The sequence below is a fragment of the Pholis gunnellus genome (assembly GCF_910591455.1).
Source record: "Pholis gunnellus genome assembly, chromosome: 6".
NCBI lineage: Eukaryota > Metazoa > Chordata > Actinopteri > Perciformes > Pholidae > Pholis > Pholis gunnellus.
In genome coordinates, this window is record NC_136532.1 from 15,162,850 (window position 1) to 15,186,262 (window position 23,413).

The 23,413-nt window shown below is 41.9% G+C and overlaps 1 protein-coding gene across 9 annotated transcripts in view; it reads right to left on the minus strand.

Moving 5' to 3' along the window:
- Positions 1 to 378: 378 nt before the first annotated feature.
- The window catches only part of trpm3 (transient receptor potential cation channel, subfamily M, member 3), a gene marked incomplete at both ends in the record, with an annotated part of 121,564 nt that continues 98,529 nt past the window's right edge, over positions 379 to 23,413 (minus strand). For 2 of the 9 annotated variants that reach the window (XM_079161178.1, XM_079161186.1), the window contains 15 exons: positions 379 to 1,993; positions 2,299 to 2,431; positions 2,586 to 2,779; positions 3,531 to 3,681; positions 5,258 to 5,380; positions 5,891 to 6,065; positions 7,019 to 7,270; positions 7,906 to 8,034; positions 9,742 to 9,882; positions 13,005 to 13,208; positions 16,081 to 16,309; positions 17,862 to 18,154; positions 19,674 to 19,703; positions 21,452 to 21,592; positions 21,755 to 21,790. In XM_079161178.1, the coding sequence (XP_079017304.1) occupies positions 379 to 1,993; positions 2,299 to 2,431; positions 2,586 to 2,779; positions 3,531 to 3,681; positions 5,258 to 5,380; positions 5,891 to 6,065; positions 7,019 to 7,270; positions 7,906 to 8,034; positions 9,742 to 9,882; positions 13,005 to 13,208; positions 16,081 to 16,309; positions 17,862 to 18,154; positions 19,674 to 19,703; positions 21,452 to 21,592; positions 21,755 to 21,790 (3,846 nt within the window). The remainder of the gene's footprint in view (positions 1,994 to 2,298; positions 2,432 to 2,585; positions 2,780 to 3,530; positions 3,682 to 5,257; positions 5,381 to 5,890; positions 6,066 to 7,018; positions 7,271 to 7,905; positions 8,035 to 9,741; positions 9,883 to 13,004; positions 13,209 to 16,080; positions 16,310 to 17,861; positions 18,155 to 19,673; positions 19,704 to 21,451; positions 21,593 to 21,754; positions 21,791 to 23,413) is intronic. The other 7 variants (XM_079161179.1, XM_079161180.1, XM_079161182.1 and 4 more) reach the window with 7 other exon arrangements.

Genomic DNA, 23,413 nt, shown 5'->3' on the forward strand with positions numbered 1-23,413 from the left:
TAAAAGGTGGTGGTGGGTTGAAGTCATACAGTACAAATACACCTTCCATTGCCATAACACCCCACTGAGAGTTACTTAGCTACAAGAGGAGGTAAAAACTACTCTAGATTCATAGCTCTTTGTTTTTGACTGGTGTACAGGAGGACGCCTACGTCTTCCATCCTGTTCCACCTGACACCTAATCCAGGGTAAAGTTGCCCTCCAGCACTGACTATGATTACACTTTTACCACCTTTTCTAACCTAAAACGTAAGTGAAAAAACAGTAAATCTGGTCCAGATCAGCATCTATGGGCAACTTCACCCTGCTTTCACTTTTGCCCTTTCAGCTTTCCTCCCTGGTCCTATCAGTGTGTGAGTGTGCCGACCAGTGTTCTTGTCACGTGTAGTTTTGTCTATCAAAGCTGCGGAAAGCTGACGGAGTGGCCAGCTTTCTCATTGAGAGGCTGTCAGTCTTGGCTGTGTCAGGCCGTGCGCCAGACTTGCTCCTGAGGAAGGGGTTTCTGGTTCCTGCCAGACCCCGGTCCCCTGGCCCAGGCCCCCTGTCTGCCCCCAGACCCGGTCCCCTCTCCATCCTTTCACTCACCGACAGGCTCTTCCGGTGCGGAGGGGCCAGCGTGAGGGAAGGATGGGAGTCATCTGAGGAGCAGCTGTTTGCTCGCTCCAGCCTGGAGAAGGGAGAGCAGAGAGGGGCCCCACTGGGCCCACCTAGGCCTCCCAGGCGAGGGGTATCAGGGGCTGGAATCAGGTCGTCGGGGTCCTCTGGATCAGACTCTGTGTGGCTAAGCTCTGCCTCTCTCTCTGGATGAGAGGAAGCAATGTCTGACGGCTTATCAAAAGGGAATGAGGTGGATCCTCCGGGGGAGTGTGAGCGTTCTGCAGGAGTGTATGGAGCTGAGACACAGCGTGTATCGATGCAGTCAGTGATGCTGGTGTACTCTGCAGCTTTTACCTGGACTCCTGCCCCCAGTCCACCGTAGCAGCCTCTTGGTGTGAACATGAGGCTGTGTGACTTAACCAGAGGGGGCTCATCCAGGAATGCTGTGCCTGCCGTAGAGAGGTAGCGGCTGCTCTTGGAGCGCTCGAGCAGCCCTGCTGAGGGAGGTGGGGATGGATCCATGTCCCAAGGAGGTAAAGTGGTGTCTGGTAAGAGGTGGCCCGAGCACAAGGACAAATCAGCAGCTGCACTGTCGTCAAACATGGCTCCAGCTGTTCCGCTGCTGCCTAAACCGCCCTCCGAGTGCCTATCGCCCATACCGCTGGTGGCAGCGCTGCCGAAGTCCCGGCCTCCCGGCAGCACCGTCTCCATGATATCTGACTGCAGCGAGCAGTCTCTGTTGAGCGGCGGGACCATTCGGAGAGGATTCAGAAAGACCTCCGCAGGCCCTACCTCCTCAGAAGTTGAGACATAGATATCAATGCATGATGATGGACGGTGTTGCTGGGAGACCGACAGCGTCGCCAGGGGGAGGGGCTTAGACTCCTTGGTGGCGGCACCTGAGGACACTGATTGTGAGCTGTTGGCTCGATGGAGACTGAGCGAGCGTTCTTTGAAGAAGCTCTCAGCTCGTTCGGCTCCACTTGCACGTTCACTACCTCGACCGACATAAAATGAGTGACTCCTTGTCCGTGCAGCCATGCTTGTAGGTGAAGGAGGGGACATGGAGCCCTCAGCTGCTCCCTCCAGCGCCTCCTGCAGACGGTAGGTATTCCCTTCTGTGCTGTTAAAGCTGCTTTGACGGAGGATGTATGCTGCTTCGGGGCACTCAGCCTGGCGGAGTATATATGCAGAGTCTGTGCAGTCAGATGAAGTCCGGGAACGTACTTTGTTGACCTCCCCACGCTCAACACCTGTCACACGCTCCAGTGCTACAGCAATTCGTCCAATCAGCTCCTCCATTTGGGCCAAACGAATATCAACGGTCTGCAGCGAGGCCTTCATGAAGTGTTCCCTTTCATTGACTTCCTCCAGACGCATTGCCATATTTTCCACCCTGGTGGAGTAGAGCAGAAAGAAAATAAGACATTAAAAGCACTGGAGGGAGTGGAGTAAAAAAAAGGTGTCCCTAAAAGCACTTTTTTTGTATCTTAGTTCCATTGTGCTGTGTGCATATTGCAGGATGTATATTTGCTTTTGTTTGAAATGTGCACTATGACATCTGTAGGTCAGGTTTCTGTTTGTTCACATCCTCTATCAACTGGCAGACAGCACATTGGACTCATTTGTAAACCAATTTGCCATAGGCTGGAGGTTTAAGGTAGAATGCAGAGAGAGGTTTTCTGTGCAGCCATGTCTGACCTTTCAGAAGTGACTCTGATCCTCTCATCGTTAGAGGAGTGAAATCGGTCATCTTTCTCTCTGAAGTACTCTTCTATGCATTGCTCCTCAAAGTCGTGGACTTTCTTCAGCTCATCCTCTGTGATGAAAAGTTCTGCGGATGAAAGAGTTTGAGTAAGTGATAATGCTTCAGTATCATATATCATTTTTTGATTCACAGTATAATAATATCTAAAGTTCAATCAAAAATATATAGTTGCCAGCGTTTCAGCGCTAAATGTTTATTGCTAATGTTTATTGCCACTCACTCAGTCCATAGTCCCTCTCGTCGTCGTCATGCTTGCGCCAGCGACAACACAGATGCTTAAGGACCATAGTTATATGACTGAAGATGATGAGGGGTGGAGGAAGGACTGGGCGCTCATGGAAGGTCATAATGAGCTGGTAGCGCTGGAATTTCCAAACCTGGTTGGAGATGGACTTGACCTCGAAGAATGTATTGCTATGATGATGGACGACACACAGAAATGTCACACCAACCAAGAAATGTCAAATCCACTGAAAGCTAAAATTAACTAAATCAAGTCATCAGTGGCACAACAAAGATCACAACCAGTACAGACAGTATACAGCTTGATTGGTCGACTCCTTCACTTAGCATGCTGCTGGACTGCAGAGCCAAGTTTGGACACAGAGAATATTTGGAGATAGAAATAAATGTGACAGCCAACACAATAAATGTCTGCCTAATGTGTAATGAGATTAAACCTTCAATTAAACAATAGTTGTTTCCCCATTGTGCACTTTTTGGTAATTACCCTGACAAATGTGTAGAAAAGGATGATCATTCTTTCAATATGGATGATTCAGAGGCACAATAACAAATCATTAGCATGATAATGTCTCTGCAAACGAAGCACCGTCCCATTCTGTTAATACAATTTGCTACCAGCCTCAAATGACTGTGGTTAAATAGCAGCTCAAACACAAATTACTGTCAATTTTTTTCTCTCACACTCACACACACACACACACACACACACACACACACACACACACACACACACACACACACACACTTAAATGAAGTCTAAAAGACACTTCGCCCATGTCTATTTTGTTTAAAACAGTATTAGTTTGATACTTCTATGAGTAAAATCCATGTCTCAGTGATACTGTTTGTGCATTAATGTTATTTCTATCATCTTGCAGCCAAAGTAAGTGTGGAAAAGCTAAAATGACTGTTTACGTACTTGAACACAGCTATGAGTAGGTTGACGAGCAGTATGTTGGCCACCAGCAGGTAGCAGGCCATGATGGCTGGGACAATCCAGGCACCGGTCTTACAGGGAGGCAGGGCCACCACCCCCCCATCCTCTGTAGTGATGTTCTGCCCACAGGGGGCTGCACAACGCCACAAAACAAATACACACACATAAGTTAATGCAAGTTAACTATGACATAGAGACTTGAAGCCATCATGAACATTTCTGTGGAAATTTGTGTATGCAAAACAAATTAGAAAGACATGCTGTGACGCAACATAAACTAAAGACAAATTATATAGTCAAAAAAACAACTTACTTTAGCAAATTAAAATAAAGAAAACATAATACATTCAAGCACATACTGCACAATACCTTACAAGACAATAATACAAAAACAAGCAGACTTAAAATACCAAATAAAATGCATAATATTTTGCAAAAAAACAAGAAGCATAATTTGTCTTTATGCTTCTAATAGAGGGGACTGGAAAGAGTGGACACTATAATGGTAGAGGCTCATGTTTGAAAATGTGCATCTGAAAACAAAATACACACCAAAACAATGCATTAATCATGTCTCATCACAAGTTGTGTTCCCAATATATTCAAACATGCAGGAGATGTTTAAAATATATTGTCACATATGTGTGCCATAGCTTCATTCAGTAATGATTGATTGTTTTGAATCGATGTATTTAAGGTACACAGTATGTTTTTTCCATCTGTGATGGTTCAGTTGCTGTGGCTTATCTGGGGAACATTCAGCATTTGTTCTTGGTTTGTTTGCCTTTGAGATTCATTCTAGTCATGCTCATCATTGCTTGATGTTCAATTGTTTCACACAATGCAGCCCAAAGACAGAGAACTGAAGTAATTATTTTATATAATTCAAATTTTCACCCTCAAAAATTTGGATAAAAAACTCTGACAACTGAACCACGTGAAAAAACAGATTACAGATGAGGAAAGGTGGCTGATAGATATATTATGGTGTATATGTTTTATATGTTCATGGTGTGGTATTCATATGTAAATGTCAATGTTCTTATTAAATGTTGCCTATATTAGTATAAATATTTTTGCAATGTTGTAATTGCTCCAGTGAGAAGCTGAGCCAGCATAAAAAAAGGGGGAGGGTGATATGGTTTATGAGACAGACGGCGTTAACATGGCAGGGTCACTTCTTCAAATGAAACTAATTGAAAGTCAAGGAACAAAATGAGTGGACGAAAGATCAAGGGAATATCATACTTTCCTCTTGATGTAATAACTGACCAAAAACAAAGAGTATAAAATATTAGAACACATTTGAAAAGTGCTATTGCCACGAAACAGTGCCATTTGTCAGCCAGTGCCAAAATTAGTAAGGGTAAAGTTGCTTACAAAGCATAGCCTTAGGTCAAGCTACTAGTTGGTCAATCCAAGATTTGGAGAAGAAAGGCAGCCTCATTCAACCTGTTATACACTTTAAATTGTCTTAAACAAGCTAATGGTATTTAAATAATACGCTGTTTAGATTTAGTAGCTGACCCAAGATACCAAACACATGAGGGCAACTTTAACCTCAGAGCATGTGGAGCCGCATGCACACTTTTGTCTCAAGTGGCCTCTAGTGGTAGGAGTGGGCATGACATGGTGGTAACGTGAGGATGATGAAGGAGAGGTTGGTTAGGTAGATGTGATTAAATTGAGGTTTATATCTATTGATTTACTGGGGGTTTGACTGCACTGGGCATTGTGGGATGGAGCACTACTACGCCAGGTTCCGTAAGTTCGTAAGTAATTGTCGGCCAGCCAGAGTTTTTCATTCACCCTTTGCCTTAACTTCCTACTATCTGAAACAAAGAATGAAAACATTATTTCAGATCTCTTCTCTTTGGGCCACTCCTCACATTCTGTACACACCATCATATCTACAACCATACACAAAGACAACAGCACAGCACGCAAACGCACTCTCACTCTCAAGACATTTTCTCACAGACACTTTATTGAGTCAAATGTCACTTTGTCTACATGATATAAAATAATGTAGAGACAAAAAAGATCAGGACAAACTCATAATAAAAAGTAATGCCCTCATGTAAGAAGTTCAGCAACTTGACAAAAAAATTCTGCTGATATTTGTCAAGTATTTCACAGTTGTCAAATTGATGTTATTTGTCTTGGAGTACAGTATTTTAATATGTATGTGTTATAGAAGGAAAACATCTGGTAATATGCTAACGATGGTGTGTATTTGATCACATTGCTTACATCTCTCTTCGGAGTCAGCAACTATTTTCCCCTGAATTAACAAAAATGAAGTTTATTGAAAAGCTCTGACACTCTGGCCCTAAACTTACGGTCAATCTGGTCGGCAAACACCTCTCCGTAGATCATCCAGTAAGGCATGAAGAAGATGTTCCTAGCTAGCATCCAGGATGGGTCTTCATTAGGGTTGAGGATGGCCTGACGCGCCACCCCAAAACTCATCAGCACCACCAACATGATGATCACAAAATACATCATGTCGATCATCTGACAGAGGGAGGGGGGGGGTAGAGGAGGACCGTCAAAGAGAGAAGGGAAAGAGTGAGTGGTTTAAGAAGAGAAACACATGGGGAGCAGTTGGTAAGAATGCTCATAGAAAGGAAGAATAATGAAAAAAGAAGGAATGGATAAAGTTAAGAGAGCAGTCCACTAGCCTCTGTTACATTATCCTTAATACATTTTTTGATTAAATGTGATATGCATTGTCTTTAAAAAGACTGATACACATCTAATAAATAGTCACACTTGCAGGCCAAATTATCACTTTATTCAAATCACGAGGTGCACACGAATTTGGCAGAATACCAGCATTGTGATATTTCGGACTTTGAAAGTATGGCGGTATTTAATTTTTCTTTTACATTTACATTGTTCTCTGAACTGCTCCTACTTTAAATCTGTTTTTGGTACTGCGTATCACATATGCAAAATATCTGACTAAGTCATTGAATCCAAAACCACCCACCTGCATTAACCGTCCACCCCAGCCCAACCCCCTCATCTTTAGCTGATTTTCATATCAAAAAGGCATTTGTGTTCTGTAGCGCACAGCCAATGTCAAAGACAGTTGATCATCAGACAAATTTGAGCCTTTGATCCCTACTCTAGTTGTGTCCTCATGTATGCATCAGAGGCTCTGATCTTGTGCTCTTTGAGATCAGACAATGAGGTTTAGAGGCACAGAAGCTCTATTAGGACCAAGCCTGTACACCACATTCAAATTAAACCCTTGCAATCATGGGACTCAGTGAACTCAAATAATTAGTATGATTCATGCAGAGTAGTGGTCAGGAAGTAGACAAATCTGACATAAATGAAGAACACATAATGGGGAAAGGAAAAATGAGAAATGCTGGAGACAGACAGACACACAGACACACACACACACACACACACACACACACACACACACACAATACGCCACCCCTGACTCCTCTCACCATCTTGCCAATCATCATCACATAGGGACCCAGGTACTTGTTGACCCCAAAGATGTCCAGCAGCCGGATGTACCAATAGATGATGTTGACGCAATAGATGACCCGCCCGTAGCTCATAAGCGGCGGCTCCTGGAGACGCAGAACCATGCCGATGGAGAATATGAGAATGGCCATGAGGTCTGTGATGTTCCAGTACTCCTGAAGCCACACCTTCACCTTCTGTAACAACTTCCCCGGCTCTGACATCAGGATCTGGGAGAGGGTTGGAGGGAAATTATTTGAGAAAAGAGAGCAAGATGAGGATGCTCGCATACAGGAACGATGAAAGGTGTGTTCATAAATCCAGAAATTGAAGTGAGCCCCAAAAGTGATTGAAATAGAAGCATAGAAATACAATACATCATGTCCACCATAGGAGGGCAGTATACGTTCACCTATCAGGGCATCTATAGCAGATGTCTGAGGAGGCATTGTTGTGCAGCTGAGAATGATGTGCCATAATGATTAATGCGTTTCATACACTTACAGTACAAACACAGCCACAGAGTGAGGCTGAACTGGTCCCATATGGCCACATACATGTATTTTCTATTTACTGTTCTTTGGGGGGGTTTGCCCATCAATGTGTCTTGCCATCATTTCGACCCCCCTTCCTTCTCTCTCCCGGTGACTCTTTCTTTTGCTTCCTCTTCAATGGTTGCAACACAGTTTTCCCTATTAATCATGAGCTGTTTAATGGCATGGACATGATGCTTAGCCTCCCCACCACAAAACTCACTGAATTTAAGCGTATAGGCGACAAGCTTTGTGTCTGTAGTTCACGAGGTAGTTAGTGGTGAAGAAGTGATTAGTGTGTTATGGATGCTGGTGCACAGGATCTGTTGTACCTCTCTCATTTTCTCAATGCCGTTGGTGAAGATGTAAGCGATGACGATCCACTCTTGAGGACAGGGCCACAGGTCCATCTTTACCAGGACAATGTAGTTGAACAACATCAGGTAGCCCACGTAGGCCAACTATGTAAAAACAACACAGCAGAGGGAAATCAGCAGGGACACATTTATGGCTATACGCTAGTTGTTTCTGGCTTTTCCCACAATAGCAAACTGTACATCAATAAAGTTCAGACAAATAAACTGACTTGAAGGGCTTTTGTGTGCAACTGCTCACATTAAATCGTTATTTAGTAAATGATTGACCCTCATTATACCTCTCTGTAATGCGTTTTTTCAGATGTGATGATCGAGATTTGATGTCAAGACGCCTGATTGCTATACCTCCAAACTTGGCCTGAAAATGTCCATTATGTGTCTCCTGTGGCTGTATCTATTTAAATCCATGTCAGCTGTTCACTTTTCATTTGTCCTGCACTTATTTGCGCACTGTAGCTTATCATGAGACTAGTCAACATTCAAACCAAACCATCTAAAAAAAAACAGACCTGGACAACCTGACATAAATGTATTCAAAATCCATTTTATATGTTTTCTTCATTCAAAGGTCCTGACGTTACTGGATTTCAATCAGATATTTGACATTTTTGATTCAGCGACTGGTGATCTTGTATCCTCCGAGATCATTTAAACGGCATGAATACATTCAGCAGAGATTGTAAAAGCCATGCAAAGCTGTTACTACTTTTAAATTTGGTACCAAAACAAGAAGGTTTGACATATTTAAATGATAAAGTAACTACAAACAAACTGGGGATGGTGTATTCTTCAGTCCATGCCTAAATCAAGTATTCCAGGGAAGTTTGAAGGTAAAGTGGTTTTAATAATTTGTGACCGGGACTGTCAATCCCTCCCACATGCACAGCGTGATAAGTTTGACTAATTTTACTTAAATGGGGCCGCCCTCTACTGCGGATGACGAGTTTAAGTACAAATCTGGTAATGAGGTAAAGACCACATTTTGACCCTGAGAAAACCCAGCATCTGTTCTACGAGTGCAGCTGCAGTGATGACATTTACAGACCAATATTATTCTTCAACCTGAAGGGCAGGAGGGAGAAGTGAGGGGGGAGAAGGGGGGGGGGGGGGGGGGTCAATAGCCACGGAAGAGAAAATGGGATGAAACAAAAGGCAGTCAAAATATTTCCTCAGCATAAATAAACAGTGAAATCCCTGCTGGTGATGTTAAGAGACGTTTTCACTGGGCGAGCAAATTGAAGGAGCCCAAGACGTGGTTTGAGAGACAAAAGATCAGCCTACATCAAACATTACACATGCGCTCACAGGCAGATACAAGCTACACACAGACTTCAAAGACATCTTACAGAATCCAGATAAACAGTGTTGTACAGAAAGATGTTAAGACAACCATGCAAACCCTCTAAATCTCAACTTCAAATTAAGTAATATTTACTTATTGTAAAACTTAATTCAAAGGCAATATGCCACGACTCAAGAGATTTCTGTGTGTCTTTACAATGTTAATATAAAACCTCCTTGTTTGATTTTCAATCCCTTTCACTGGCCTGTACTTTTCTCACTGTGTTGCTTCCACCAGTCTCCCCTTTTCTCTCACACTACATCTTCTCACCCCAGTAAAGCTGTGTAATGACAGGGTGGAAGAGGAGGATAATGAAAATACAGGCACTGTGGCAAGAGAAGCCAACAGCAGGGAACAAGGAATTGATGCCGTTGCAGAATTACAGTGAGCACTGACACTGCCAACAGAAAGCTCAGCACGTAGGTGGTGTTGCAGAAGCCGACACTGACCGTATGGAACCAGAACTTGACAATCGGAGCGTTGTAGAACTCGTATATCTTGCGTCCCAAGGGGATGAGGCGGTGGCGTTTCTGAACCTCCTCAACATCCTTCTTTCTGGATGTCTCAGTGGTTACCTTACCCAGCATTGCCTGGGGGAATGCGAAACCCACATGGAGCGAGGCAGGAAGGAGTGAAAGGTGTGAGGGATAAAGGGAATCAAAGAGTGGGAAGAGGGACGTGTGATGGATTGGAAAGGCCGAGTAGGATGAGCAGGGGAAGATGCAGAGAGAGGACGGAGATGAAGAAAAGTATGTGGAAGGTGAGATGGGAAAAGTCGAATAACAAAGAAAAAAGGAGAAAGGGGAGAGGGTTACATTATGGCTACTGCACAGTTTTAATATCACAATCAAAGAAGCAAGCACAGCCAATGTCATCATTCCAAAATGTGAAATGTGTGTTTGAGGTGGAGTGTTGGGTGAAGGCTGGTAACACAGTATGACGCAGACACTCATGGATTGTGTCTCAGACAACAATTAAGAGACAGAAGAGAGACAAGATAATGACAGAAAGAAGACAGAAAAAGAAAAAGATAAGACATAGATATTTCATTTCAATCTGTGACACATTTCCTTATCCATGAGAGAGGGTTCGGAGCCCACTGTTTTTATGGGTCATGGTCTTAATGTCAAAGCAACACCAGACCTGTGAGGGAGTTCATTCAGGGAATTGTATTGTATGTCAGGGGGTGGATCTATCTATATATATATATATATATTGCTCTAAAAAGACAGAATGCAGTAAATACCTATTACCTAACTTCAAAGCGGACCTAAAAAACAAACACACAATATCTGAACTTTGGCTGTACTGCCTTTGCCTGTGGTTATACAGTATATACTGTCCATCTTGCAGTTACTGCCCTCTGGATTGATAATCTGTGTGCTGGTAGGACTCGTTGCAGCATTTACGGCACTCTCTGCCATGGAAAGAGTGCTAACTAGACAGCTTAACTGAAGTACGAGGGCTTCATAAAGTGAAAGCTAGCTTGTGGGGCAGTCGCGGCTAGCAAAGCAAAAACTAAGTTTAGTTATGGATTTTCACCCAAGTTGCTAACTGTAAATGAAAAATATACATTTTGATGAACTGACATTTTGGTTACTTAGCATGTCATTCCACATAATTAAGACTGCAGCATAAAAAAACAGCTAAACTCCTGCTAAAGCTAGCTAGCTTAGCAGATCTCCGTAGCTGCCATGTAATGTTTGACTCTAGTGAATGTTATGTGATTTAGTGTAGTTAAGCTATCTTTAAATCACATATTTATATCTAATAAATGAATGTATTATATTGATTTAAACATATCATATACATAATATAAGTCTTAAAAGTACTCAGACAGATAGAAACTTGGCCAAACACTGAAATATTTGATTATATTCTCGATATGATAGAGTGCTGCAAGGATGACATGTTTTGTAAGTCAACCCCGGAAGTTAGCATCTCACAAAAAGCTTGCTCATTCCAGCAGCACTCTACAATTTAAAACTAAAGGTAATGAAACACTAGTTAAAATGGATAAGAAAGCTGAGAGAACATATTGTATTAGTAGATAGTTTTTAGGTATTGAATAGTTTCTAGGCAATGTTTTTTGGGGTAAAATAATCAACCCAAAAGTTTGCCATCCAGTCTGAACACTTTTAACCCTTTCTCAACTTCCCTGTGTTGTTACTGCACTCTGCCTTTGTAGGGCAGTCGCAGACCTGGGCAAAGGTAACATGTTTGAAACTCTGTCAACATATTTGAAATATATGATGAGGAGTTGGTTGAAGTTCCCAGGCCACTGAATAGGTTCAATAGTGATAAAACCATCACTGAGAAATCGAAGAAGAAATCACCATCAGTAAGGAATTAATGGATTTCTATTTTTTTCCAAATAAGAAAAACATATCCAGCTTCAAGTTTTGTCTAAGGCACACACAGACAGTGCCTTCAGGGTGAAAAGATTCAGATGCCAGTGTGTAAATCACACCATGCCTTTACTGTACCGAACATGCACATTATCCAATCAGCAAGTGGACAAAAGCTATCACACAAGCTATAGCATTCATCACAGTGTGGTTTATCTAAAGCATCTGAGGATAAAACAATACAATCTCCCTCTGTGGTGTAGCAGTCTGTGTATATCTGTATGAATCTTTGTGTGATTCATAAGTATCTGAAGGTGCATTTGTACAGTCAGAAGCCAGGGCAAAAGAGGCTCATTGCAAATGCATTCTCTGGCAGCAAGGTCTTTTGTTTAACACCACTGTGCCTCAAGGACTGCATGTGTAAAATCGCCCATTTGCGCTGGCTTGCTGGCTGTGCTCAATGCAGATGGAGAGTATGTACAGGGGTGCTGAGGGGCGTTCAACTTCAGTTCGATCATTTAATGGAACAACCTTAGGTCCAGTTTATGTGTTAAAATTCCAGTCTTCCTTTAACACACAAATTGGATCTTGGTATCATCTCCAGAATTGATTGGATTGAAATGCAACGCGTCCTAATCCTGCTGTACATCCATGTCTATGCAGATGGACCAACTCTTCCACTGTGAGCCGGGAGAAGGTGCTCAGACTCTGCATGATTTAAGCTCTGCAGCAGCAGGCGGACATGGTTATATAATGCAAAAGCCTGGGCCTCCCATGCTCAGCAGCCGACATGCTGAGTGGTATGCTGCAGCAAGCCATCATCATGATGGGAGAGAGTGAGGGGCAGCAATCGGCTAGCATACAGTACTGTACCTCAATCAGAACTGAGCTTGGAGAGAGGGAGAAAGAGAGAAAGAACTAGAGAGAGAGGGAAGGAGCGAAGGAGCAAAGAGAGCGCTGGGCAGAGAACAAGAGGGACCATAGGAAAGGCAGAGAGAAATAGAGGAGATAGATGGAAGAAGAAACATACACGAGGGAACCCACAAGCGGCGACAGACTGAGACGCTACAACTCCACGACCATGTCTTTGCTGAGACGACGAGAAACAGGAAAGGTCTATTTGGCTGGAATGGGTCCAGCTGGCCCGAATAGAGAAACAAGTATGTGTGTGTAGAGAACTGTGTGCGTATTTGTGTGCGTATCGACATGTCATTGTGGACATAAAACTGGTCCACGAGAGATATTTACAAAGGACACAGTATCTGGGCTATGTATTCAATGATCAGTTTTATAGTGTGTGTATTGTCTAAAGTTTGAATGTGTGTATAAATTCTGAGATGCAGGGCTGAGGTGGGTTCTCTCACCACGGAGTTGTACTGCGCCTCACAGTAAGATCTTACTGTGAACTCCATGTCTTCCTCCTCCTTCTCCTTGACTGGTTTCTCAGGTTCCTCCTCCTCCTTCTCCTGCAGGTAGGCCTCCTGATCCTGGGGCATGTAGGACATCTCATCTTTGTTCTTGAACTCCAGACTAAGGATGGATGGCGGCAGAAGCAGCCCTAAGATTACCTGGGTGATGAGAAAGACAGAAAGTGAAGGAGGAGGACGATGGAAAGTTAGGGAGAGGAGCTGGAAGCGACAAATCACAGATGAGATAAAGGTGTACAGTTTTCTGAGTTCTGCTGTGGAAATTAGGACACAGAGTTTCGAACAAACCAACCTTCATAATTGGTCTGCGACCCACACTTTTAAAACTCACATAATGAAAATGTACCCACATGAACACCTCTCCCCATCATGCCCCGGCTGAAAGCTTTGGTATTTAAGACAACCGAGCAAGTGTTCTCATTGCTGCAGTCAATTACAAAAGCATTAGTCCCGACAGGAAGCAAGGTTGCTTTGCTGCCACGATGTATGAGAGGGACACACACTTCATACACAAACCAGGCAACCATGAAAAGCAATAGAGGCTTTTAACGCAGAGGGAAGGTGAAGAACAAGGGAAAGAGAAGTAGATTTATAGCTGTGTAATCGAGTGACTTCTTATCACTGGAAGCAGCTGTGAAATTGAGCTGTTTTCATTCCATCGACTACTGGCTCAAACTTGAACGGAAATGTAAGCAATTTAAGTTTACATCAATTTCTGAGGTATGAAAATCGAGACAGTTAATTTCATAATTTAATAACAAAGCTGTCAGTAAAGTCAGATGGCAAAATGACTAAATATATGAAAAGGATAGAATGAAGGAGGGTGAAGGAGCAGGATTAGTGACAAGTGAGAAATTAACCACAGCACAGGAACTGATGTCTCAGCTTCTCTTGTCAACAGTAGTGTCAAGGAGTCAAAAGCAAAGATGTCAGTAATTTGTCATACTTACTGATGTGAGAAGTAATCAATATACTCATCTTTGCAATGCATAGTCCATCTGTAGCCTTCAGTTACCATGTTCTGATATGAGTTAGCGTGTTGGAGGGTAGCACATGGCTTCCCTCACAACTATAGCAACTCAGAAATGTGCACACATATTATCTTGACAACATTTTGACAACGTTATTTGCTGTATATCATGAACTCCTGGGGGCACCGAATCTTGTTTGTTCCACTCTTGGTTTGCTTTCTGTCTTTCTGCTTCAATGAGCTTGCTTTAGCGGCGCCCTCTCTCCCTCCCGCCTGCAAAGGCCAAACCACACTTAAAGCACTGTGTCTGCCCTGCTCCATGAAGCTAGCCAGCGACACCCATCATCCCGTCTCACTCTATGTATGAATGAGTGTGAATCCAGGCTTCCCTTCAGCAACTCCCGGGGCAACTCTTCATTATAAATAACGTTAACCTCTCTGATCTCAGCAGCTGCCTCCTATCACCCACATGAGCAAAAATTGCTCAAAAGTCAACCACCAGTCTTCACCGAAACCTCTCCCCTCGTCTCAAAGGGATGTTTACCACACAAGCCTCCATATGAAATATGTGGGATTTTTTTTGAGTAATTAAGGTCAGTTCTTCTGTCCTCTTTGGCTTAAGAAAATACTTTTTAGGATTAATAATGAAGTTGTGGTGAAAGTTCAACCAGGAGGGCAACGGTGCCCGACACACTCCTAACGTTTCTCTTTCCTCTGGCGAATCCTCCTCCTCTTCCCTGTCGTCTCAAGATAACTATACTGTATCACAAGACACTTGAGGTGTCACATTTGAACTTATCTTACCTCTATAAAAACAGCTGCATTTATCTGTTATCAACATTACTCTGTTGGTCTCTTTGATTGAACTGAACTGCGTACCATGTACTGGTTGAAAATTCTGCTGCCAGGCTTTTAATGGGCAACAAAAGCATCACAGTTAATTTCAATTTTGTACTATTCACTCTTAAAGCACAACTTGCACCAGAGTATACAATAGATCATATACAGTATCTGTATGTGTGTATATATATATATATATATATATATATATATATATATATATATATATATATATATATATATATACACATGATCATATATATTATCCCCTCTTTACTATTTCACTGTGATGTTGTTATTGATATGCATTGTGATGTTCTGTTTAAATAGTTATTTTATTGATTTTACTTTTCCTTCATTCATTTGCTTTAATTGACTTGTGAAGCACTTTGTGACATCTGTTCTGAAAAGTGCATTATCATTACTTGTGTTATGTCTTTAAGGCTTGAAACACAATAAAAGACTTTAGTGACTGAGAACACAAAGCTTCAGGTACAGTATTGAACAACTGATATCAACCAAACTGCAGGATTTAAAATCTATGTTTGGTATAATATCATTTTAAACAGACTGACTCTGGTGACTTGTCCAGTCCAGTGCACACAAAATGTGGAGAACATTCTTGGGAATGAGTCATCTTGGTCAAACCACAGTTATGAGCAGACAGACTAGTATCTACTTTCATTTTCCCACCTGTATGGTTTGGATCGTACAATAGGCATTTCTTACTGCAATTTCTCTATACTATCAGCCAACATATGAACTTATACATTTGTACTAACCTGATACTGGGTGGCCTCTGCTTTTAATATAGGCACATTATGTCCAAAGCAATGTACAGTTTTTCATAAATGTTCAACAGAAAGGTAAACATAAATTCTCTCCTCTAGCTTCACATGCGCACATTTCCACACATCACACCTGGTCATTTCCATACAACCACTCTCCACTTTTCTGTGAGCCAATCAGCAGATCCACAGGAGTGATTTAGGCTGCCTCTATGGTAGTTTCTCAGGGAGGTACGCGGGTTTCTCATTACTTTCCCTTCCCAACTTCTCTTAGGGATTCAAGAATTCCGATACAACTCTGCCTCTCGAACATCGAAGCCTGAAGTCACTGTGAAGTGCACAGACCATTTATATAATGTAAGTATGTGTTTCTTTACCCGCAGGTTATCCCAAACATCTGGCTCACTTCTATTACCTTCAGGCCTGAGTTCTTGCGCATGCGCAGGCGTCCCATCCACATGTCGGTCAGAAGCATCTGACTGCAGGTGTGAGCGATGAAATCTCTGTGTTTGGCCGCTACCGCCAGCTGCAGGCAGGTGGCGTTGCTCCAGTTCTTCAGCTCGTACGTCAGCAGCTTCATGGCCATCTGCTCATCCTGTTTATAGGACTGGTCTAGGAGTTCCACTGCCAGCTGGGCAAACTCTCTGGGAAATGATATGCAGGACATATACAGGCACACTGAGACATGAACGGAGACAATGACACACTTTGTCTAAACATGTAAAAATGTAATGAATCTGGTCAAGGAATCAGCGACCATCTGGCCAAATTTTGAAGGAGATTAGATTATTTGCATACTCACACACCAATACAACACTTTGCATATTAACACAGCACATGTCATGGGCAAGGCCTTACATGACAAGCATATCTAATTCCTTTAGTCGATGCAGACACATGTTTACAGCAAAGACGGCCAACATTTTTCCTGGTAATTATGTCTGTATCTTTTCCAAGGTGAATGTGGTCGTTCAAGTTCATAATGTGTGTATACTGCATGCTGAACAGAGGAAGCTGTGTGCAGATTTCAAAGTTACGATTACAGAACTACAGAGATAATATGACATCATTATTTGGGAAAAATCTGAATATGGAGCTGTAATGTGGCCATAACACACACATATACACAAACTCGCACTATCACATTTTCAAAACTGCAAAGCACCACCCCACCAGCATTTTAATACATCCCCTTCCAGACAATAAAAACATAAATCAGTGCTCTGGGATCAAGTTTCACCTTAATTTCAGCCTCTGAAAAACACACAGCACAATATTGCACACTACACTGGAAAGCAATCTGTCCTGTGTAGTGTCAAAAGTCACTAACATGGCTGGGGTTTGGGAGATTTACAAAACAAGGGCTCACAATGTCTTGATGCACAGCACATGACACAGTTCAGCTGAGTTGCGTGAACGACTGAAGATATTTCTGTTTTCTGAGAGGCTTTTCAAATGCCTTATATGATATATCAAGAAATATAAAGGTGAATATTCCAAACGTATATACAGTTTGCTTGCAAGTGCCTTGGAAGACCAACTCCCTACAGCATGTAGGAATTACTGTATACACATTTTACTTTTCACACGTTCACACAAATATCCCTCGAGTTTATCCAAACACACACGGAAATGTGTTTACAACCACTGCATATGAAGATATAAAAATGTATGTAGATAAATGAGCTCTGCTAAGGAAGCCAGCCAAATTCTCTGTGGAAAGTAAACTCAAAATAAGCCGCTGTTCTTTGAAAATGTGTGTAAGTATGTGTGTGCGTGGGGAGTTTTGGTTGGTTGTGGCTGTGCTTCATTTCCAGTATCTACAAGATTTCCTCCTAATTAACAGTCATTTCCATAGCCAGCATTTTTATCTCTAGGTGATTGCCTTCATCTCAAATGCATATCCTAAACTTACGAAAATGCACGTTACAAGATTTTTGGATCCCATAGGAGCCTAGAGTAGTGTGAAACAGGTTAGAGGGTTTAGAGGGAAGACGGCATGTTAGTGTGTTCGTGTGTGTATCTGCACATAGGTGATGGAGTGTGAAGGTATACGTTCCCGTCTAGACTCACCACTCGACTTCGCATGAATCATTTAGTGCAGAAATGTTTCTGTGAGAGAATTCGTGCTCAGGACTACAAAATCACACGTAGTTGAAATATCGCGACAGATGGCACATATTTCGTTTCACCCACCTGGAGTTGTGGTTTAATTCCTGGGAGATGTCATCCACCATGTCGTTCTCTGAGGCTTCGTGTGCCATGGCTTTACAAAGCTTACACGCTACCAAGGCCTTGGCCATGGCCTCTTCCCCATGCTGCCAAAAGAACAGCGCCATCTTCTGACGTTTCATAAGCACGGCCCACACCATAAGCTCATGGAAGGGGAAAGGGAAGTGGTTGATTTCGGGGTCGTCCAAATCGATGTCTACTTCCTCCTCTCGTTTGCGTGTCGTCTTCTGGCGGCCTCTGCGGATGGGCATGTCATCCTGCAGATCAGGAGCAAGTTAGTTGGGTGGGAAAGAGAAGGAGACGGCTATGTTGATATTCATATTTTGTAGTGACTTGTTACAGATAATGTTTATTACCAGAACAAGATTAGGAGTGTCTTAAATTGATGTTGAACTATTTATCTATGTATTTATTTTATTTATGTAGCCTTGGGTTCTGAATTCGAAAAGATACCCAAGAATGTGGATCGAACCCTTGACTTTATCTCTGAAGGACCGGCCCTGTGTTTGGCCACATAAGTCTAATGTCTAGAGGGGTCATGTCACCCGGCGAACATTTTCATCTTGTATTTTTGAAAATGGCTCGCCCTCCACATGATGAAAGTGAGTTGAATGCAGAAGCAAAATCAGACTTTGGTGGACGAAGGTGGAAGGACAAAGTGCTACACACAAAATATACATAACAGGCATGGTCTTATACACTTTTTAATCAAATATTCTTGTAGGATTTTACTTTTTATGTCTCCAGGTTGACTCCCTATCTCTGGAGAGATTGACACTGCCAGTTAGTGTCTTAATGGCATGTCAGCAGGATCTCCAAAAATGTCATTTTAACAGTTGAGGACTACTGACAGTTGATCAATTACAGAGGTCTGACAAATGACCTTCAGTGGTTTTTACAATTGCTGCTTGCTTTCAGACAGATTACCTGGATATGATAACAGTGTAGTAAATTACACAGTAATACTAGAAAGCGACACTCCATTTATAGCAGTTTGTGATTTTATGGATATTTAGAAATTATTGCAGAGTCATATATGTATGGCTACTATGTCCAGGTTGCCATACTGATTACATGATAAACTGGAATACAAAAGGAGAGCAAGGCATTGAGGTAATGACTTTGACAGACACGAACAAAGAGAGAACACACACTAACAGGGAGACGGATTTCAAAAAGGCAGACTTACAAAGGAATGGACAGCCATGCACATTAGATATACCTCTGAGAAAACTGTAGACACATACTGTGATAAAAGCTTTATGATTCAGATACTTCATGGTTTGTACACCATGGATACACGGTAGTACACAATCAATGTATGATGTAAACCCTTTTAGGTCAGCCATGATCAATTCAGTTCAATGTAACTAGGCTGCTCTGAAATGTGGTATAAGAGTCTGGAACCATGAAGCAGTTATGTAGTCATACATTTTTGTTTATTTTTTCATATCATAAATCTGAGAAAAAAGGAAATTGAAAATATATTTGTACAAGGTAGTGTGAAATGTATGAATAATGTTATCTGACGACGAGCCTTCAACTGGCTCAAACGTGTATACAGATTGCCAGCAAAATAAATTAAATACGCCTCGAGGTCTTCCTTTCAAAGACAGTAAGGCACACAGCACACACTTGACGACTACTTTTGCCGGAAAGGTCCTGCAGAATGACTATACAATCAACACGTTATGAGGGAAAAGAGTGTGTTTTAAACGAGGGAGAGGAATAGTGAAGAAATGACTGAATAACAATCTCGATGAGATCAACACTCACCTCCATCCCCAGCAGTTTCAGGGCTTTGGGCTAGAAAAGCAACAAAAACATAAACAAGCAGAACAAGACCTTGTCTAATGTATTTTATAGAGTAATTTACTCTATAAGCACAACACAGCACAGATTGACAGACAGACTCACTCACATGAGACCAGAAATCGTCTATTATACGGTGTCACTCACTTTAAGTTTAATGGTGTTCTTTGAGAATAGCAGTTTGGTTCTGTTGTGATTGCTGTACATACAGCAACAATCTCTTACGGTTGCATGTTTGCATGTATTAAAAGCAGAGTGTATTTGTGCATTTGGTACAGTACTGTGTAGCTGTATTAAAGCAGGGCATGTCTGAATTATGCATTCATGAACCATCATCTGAGTTGGTAAAAATAGCTCAGGTCTCCTGTGGGGATTTTGATATCTGCATCTATTTCAAGGCTTTGTTCTTAGTTAACATATGTGTGTGTGAGTGTGTGCGCACATGACTATGTGATCGCACGTTTATTTCATCAACAAAATCACAGTAAATTGGATCTTTCTCTCTCTTTTTCTCTCTCTCTCTTTTTCTCTCTCTCTCTCTCTCTCTCTCTCTCTCTCTCTCTCTCTCTCGCTTTATCTGCATCTGTCCAGGTGCTTTGTTGCCGTCATTGCAGACATACAATGTGATAAACAGGCACATGAATACCCACATACACACACTCACAAACACACATACTCAAACATACAAACACAAAGGTGCACAATCAAGCAGAATTATGGCGTTTCAGACACAGCTGTGTATACTTCTATTTTCATCACACCTGTGGCAGTGTGTGAGGTATTGAGGCAGAATGAGAGAATTATACATCAGAACATGAACATAGACTAAATAATGTGCAGTTTGTGTGTTGTAAAAACACACAACTTCCAAATGCTACAGTACATGATTTCAGTGATCAGTTCCTCCGCTTTTGGTTGAAGGTGTGCTAATCAGTGAGATGAATACTGTAGTAATTGATATGAAGTGTGTATATTACTGGGGTTATGAAGGCACACGATGAAGAGCCACTGCTATAGATGAACGATTTGTTGCATCGTGTGTCTACTTAATGACGAAATGGAGAATAACAGGAGGACGACTTTTATGTTCGACCTCTGCCGATGAACACCACCTTGTTTGGAGGTGATCATAATTTGTGTGGATTCAGTGACAATGAATTCCCTAATGTAACGTTTTTTGAATGGTGTAATTTTGGGCTGTCAGGCTGAGATATATAGATTCATATTCCATCCTGATGCTACATTAGCTAACCAAAATAGTAGCAGTCGGTTGATGTTCATTTCTTCCTTGAGAAAATATTTCTTGCCATTTCAGTCAAAGAGTTTCCTGATATCTATAAAAACATCATCTTCTAAACAAAACAAAGCTCAGAATCCACTTGCAGTATAAAAAACAAATCACATTACAGTATGCAGTTTACTCACTTTTGCCATCCCTCCTCCAAAACATCAAGTATCACACTTGCTCAGGTCTCCCGCTCATTCGGTCAGGTCACAACTAACGTGCACATGCTAATTTACTACTCGCATCAGCAAGGTCTGTCCTTGAGTACACGGCCCCTGATTAGTATTTTATTCATTTCATTATAAAACATAATTTGGCCGTATTATTCATCGTGCTCTTATCTTATCATAATTTGACCATGAGGCTCATTTCAGTGATACTGGTCCTTTGAATAATGACATCAAAATAAATCCCAGACATCAGTGTTGAAATGATGAGATGAGAATCATTCACTCACCCTCTTGGGTCCAAAGAGGTTGTGGTACAGAGTTCTGAATCTCTTCCTGGTGTAGTTGCACCGATATGCCCCGCCCATGAGGTATTCTATGACCAGTCCAATGTCGATGAGGCTGATGCGGTAGTCCGGGGGCAGATTTCCCTAGAAAACCATACAGTGTTAACAGGCAGCAACCCAAGCCACTTGATTAATAAAGGAGGATAAACAAGAGGGATAAAGTGTACAAAACATACACACTCACTTCACAAAATCCATATCAAAGTGTTTTTGGCTATGAAAGAAAAACATGATTATCGGATTCACCTTGAAGTAGATCCAACTGAACCCTGGATATTCTCGCTTGGAAAGAACACACAATGTCAGTGAGCAAGAGCAGCGGAAATGAGACACACAGAAACTCTCAGCCAAGATCTCTCTTCCAGCCTCTTTATTAAATTGTCATCTCAACCAGACTGTGGTTCAGTTTATGTTTTGGCACTTTGCATTCTTTAAAACCATTTGTATCCTGGTTTGAATCTAGACATCTGGAGCTATTCCTCCAGTCTTGTGATTGGTTGAACCAAAAACTGGTTACAGTCTCAGGTGTGGTATCGTTCCTGAAAGCTCTCTTGAACAATGAATCAGTAAAGCACCAAGCTGTAACTTGTTCTCTTACAGGGGAGTAGAAAGGTGCAATTTGATTCATAGAGAAAATATAAAGACAATTAAAAATAGCGTAAAAAAACAATGATTTGTTATAATTGCATTTAGGGAAATAATGAGATCTTCACAGTGAGGTTCAATGCAGTCTTGAAGAAAGGAAAAGAAAGAGAGAGTTGTTATGTCTCATTAGCCTGGAAGAGAGGGGCAATAGCATGGAAAGACAGACAGCTATTAAGGCTGCAAGCTAGAATCATTATTGAAACAGAAGCTCAGGACGATAACTATATCAACTCTCGCGGCTCCTCCTTGTGCCCTCAACATCAACCCCAGATGCTGCAGTCATTATTCTGACCCCCACTGTTCCTTTGAGATACGCCAATTACCTTACACATCTTTACACCTCTCTCACTACCTCCATCACTCTCCAATCAGATGTGAGATCCCAGAAAACTGTGCTATCCCTATCCTGTCGTCACATCCAAAGACTTATCATTTCATTGGTGGTAAAGCCTGGCAAAGCCCTGTAGGCCATCTGATACACTTTGAAGTAAAGAGAGCCCTAGATACTGTTTGTCTTCTCATACATCCGTGGTTCAAAGTGAACACAAAGCTTCACCTCCTCACACTCATATATATAGTTCAAAAGCACTAGTCTGCGGTCAGCCAAGCCCTCTGTAATTCCCTGTGGTAGTGAAGCTCAAGCTAATAACTGTTTGTTTACACCTTGTGTGAGTACACACTGAGAGCTTAGAGCGCTGCTGTTTTTAATTCTGCAGTGCAGTTAAGTTCAAGTTGCTCTCCTGAAAAGTTCTCTACAACATAGCCACTGCATTAACAGCCAGTACTTAAAAGGTGCTCAATACAGAATTCAGACAATATAATTGCCTCCACATGTCTCTCAACATGGAGACAGCTGAGCTAGCAGCTAGCAGCTAACCAGTGGGATACAACAGAACGTCTCACATGCACTAGAAGAAAAGCATGAAACTCAGATTACAACACACAGAGGGAGAGTGACTTCATTCTTTCCTCAGGAAGACAATACTCCACAATATCTTTACATTGCAAATAGCTTTTGCTGCTATTTCTGAATATCAAATGTAACACCTGTCTTTTTGCCAAACGTACCGACGCTCACCAGATTATCACAAGAATGTTCCAATAAAATGTATAATGCAATATAAATTAAGTTAGTGTTCCCATGCATCAATAGTTCAGGCCCATTTCTACTTTCAATTAGCAAAGAGAGCTAAGAAGAAAGACCACCTGTTACATTCAGAGTTTCACCTAATATCCTGAGACACAAAGTGTATTGCTACC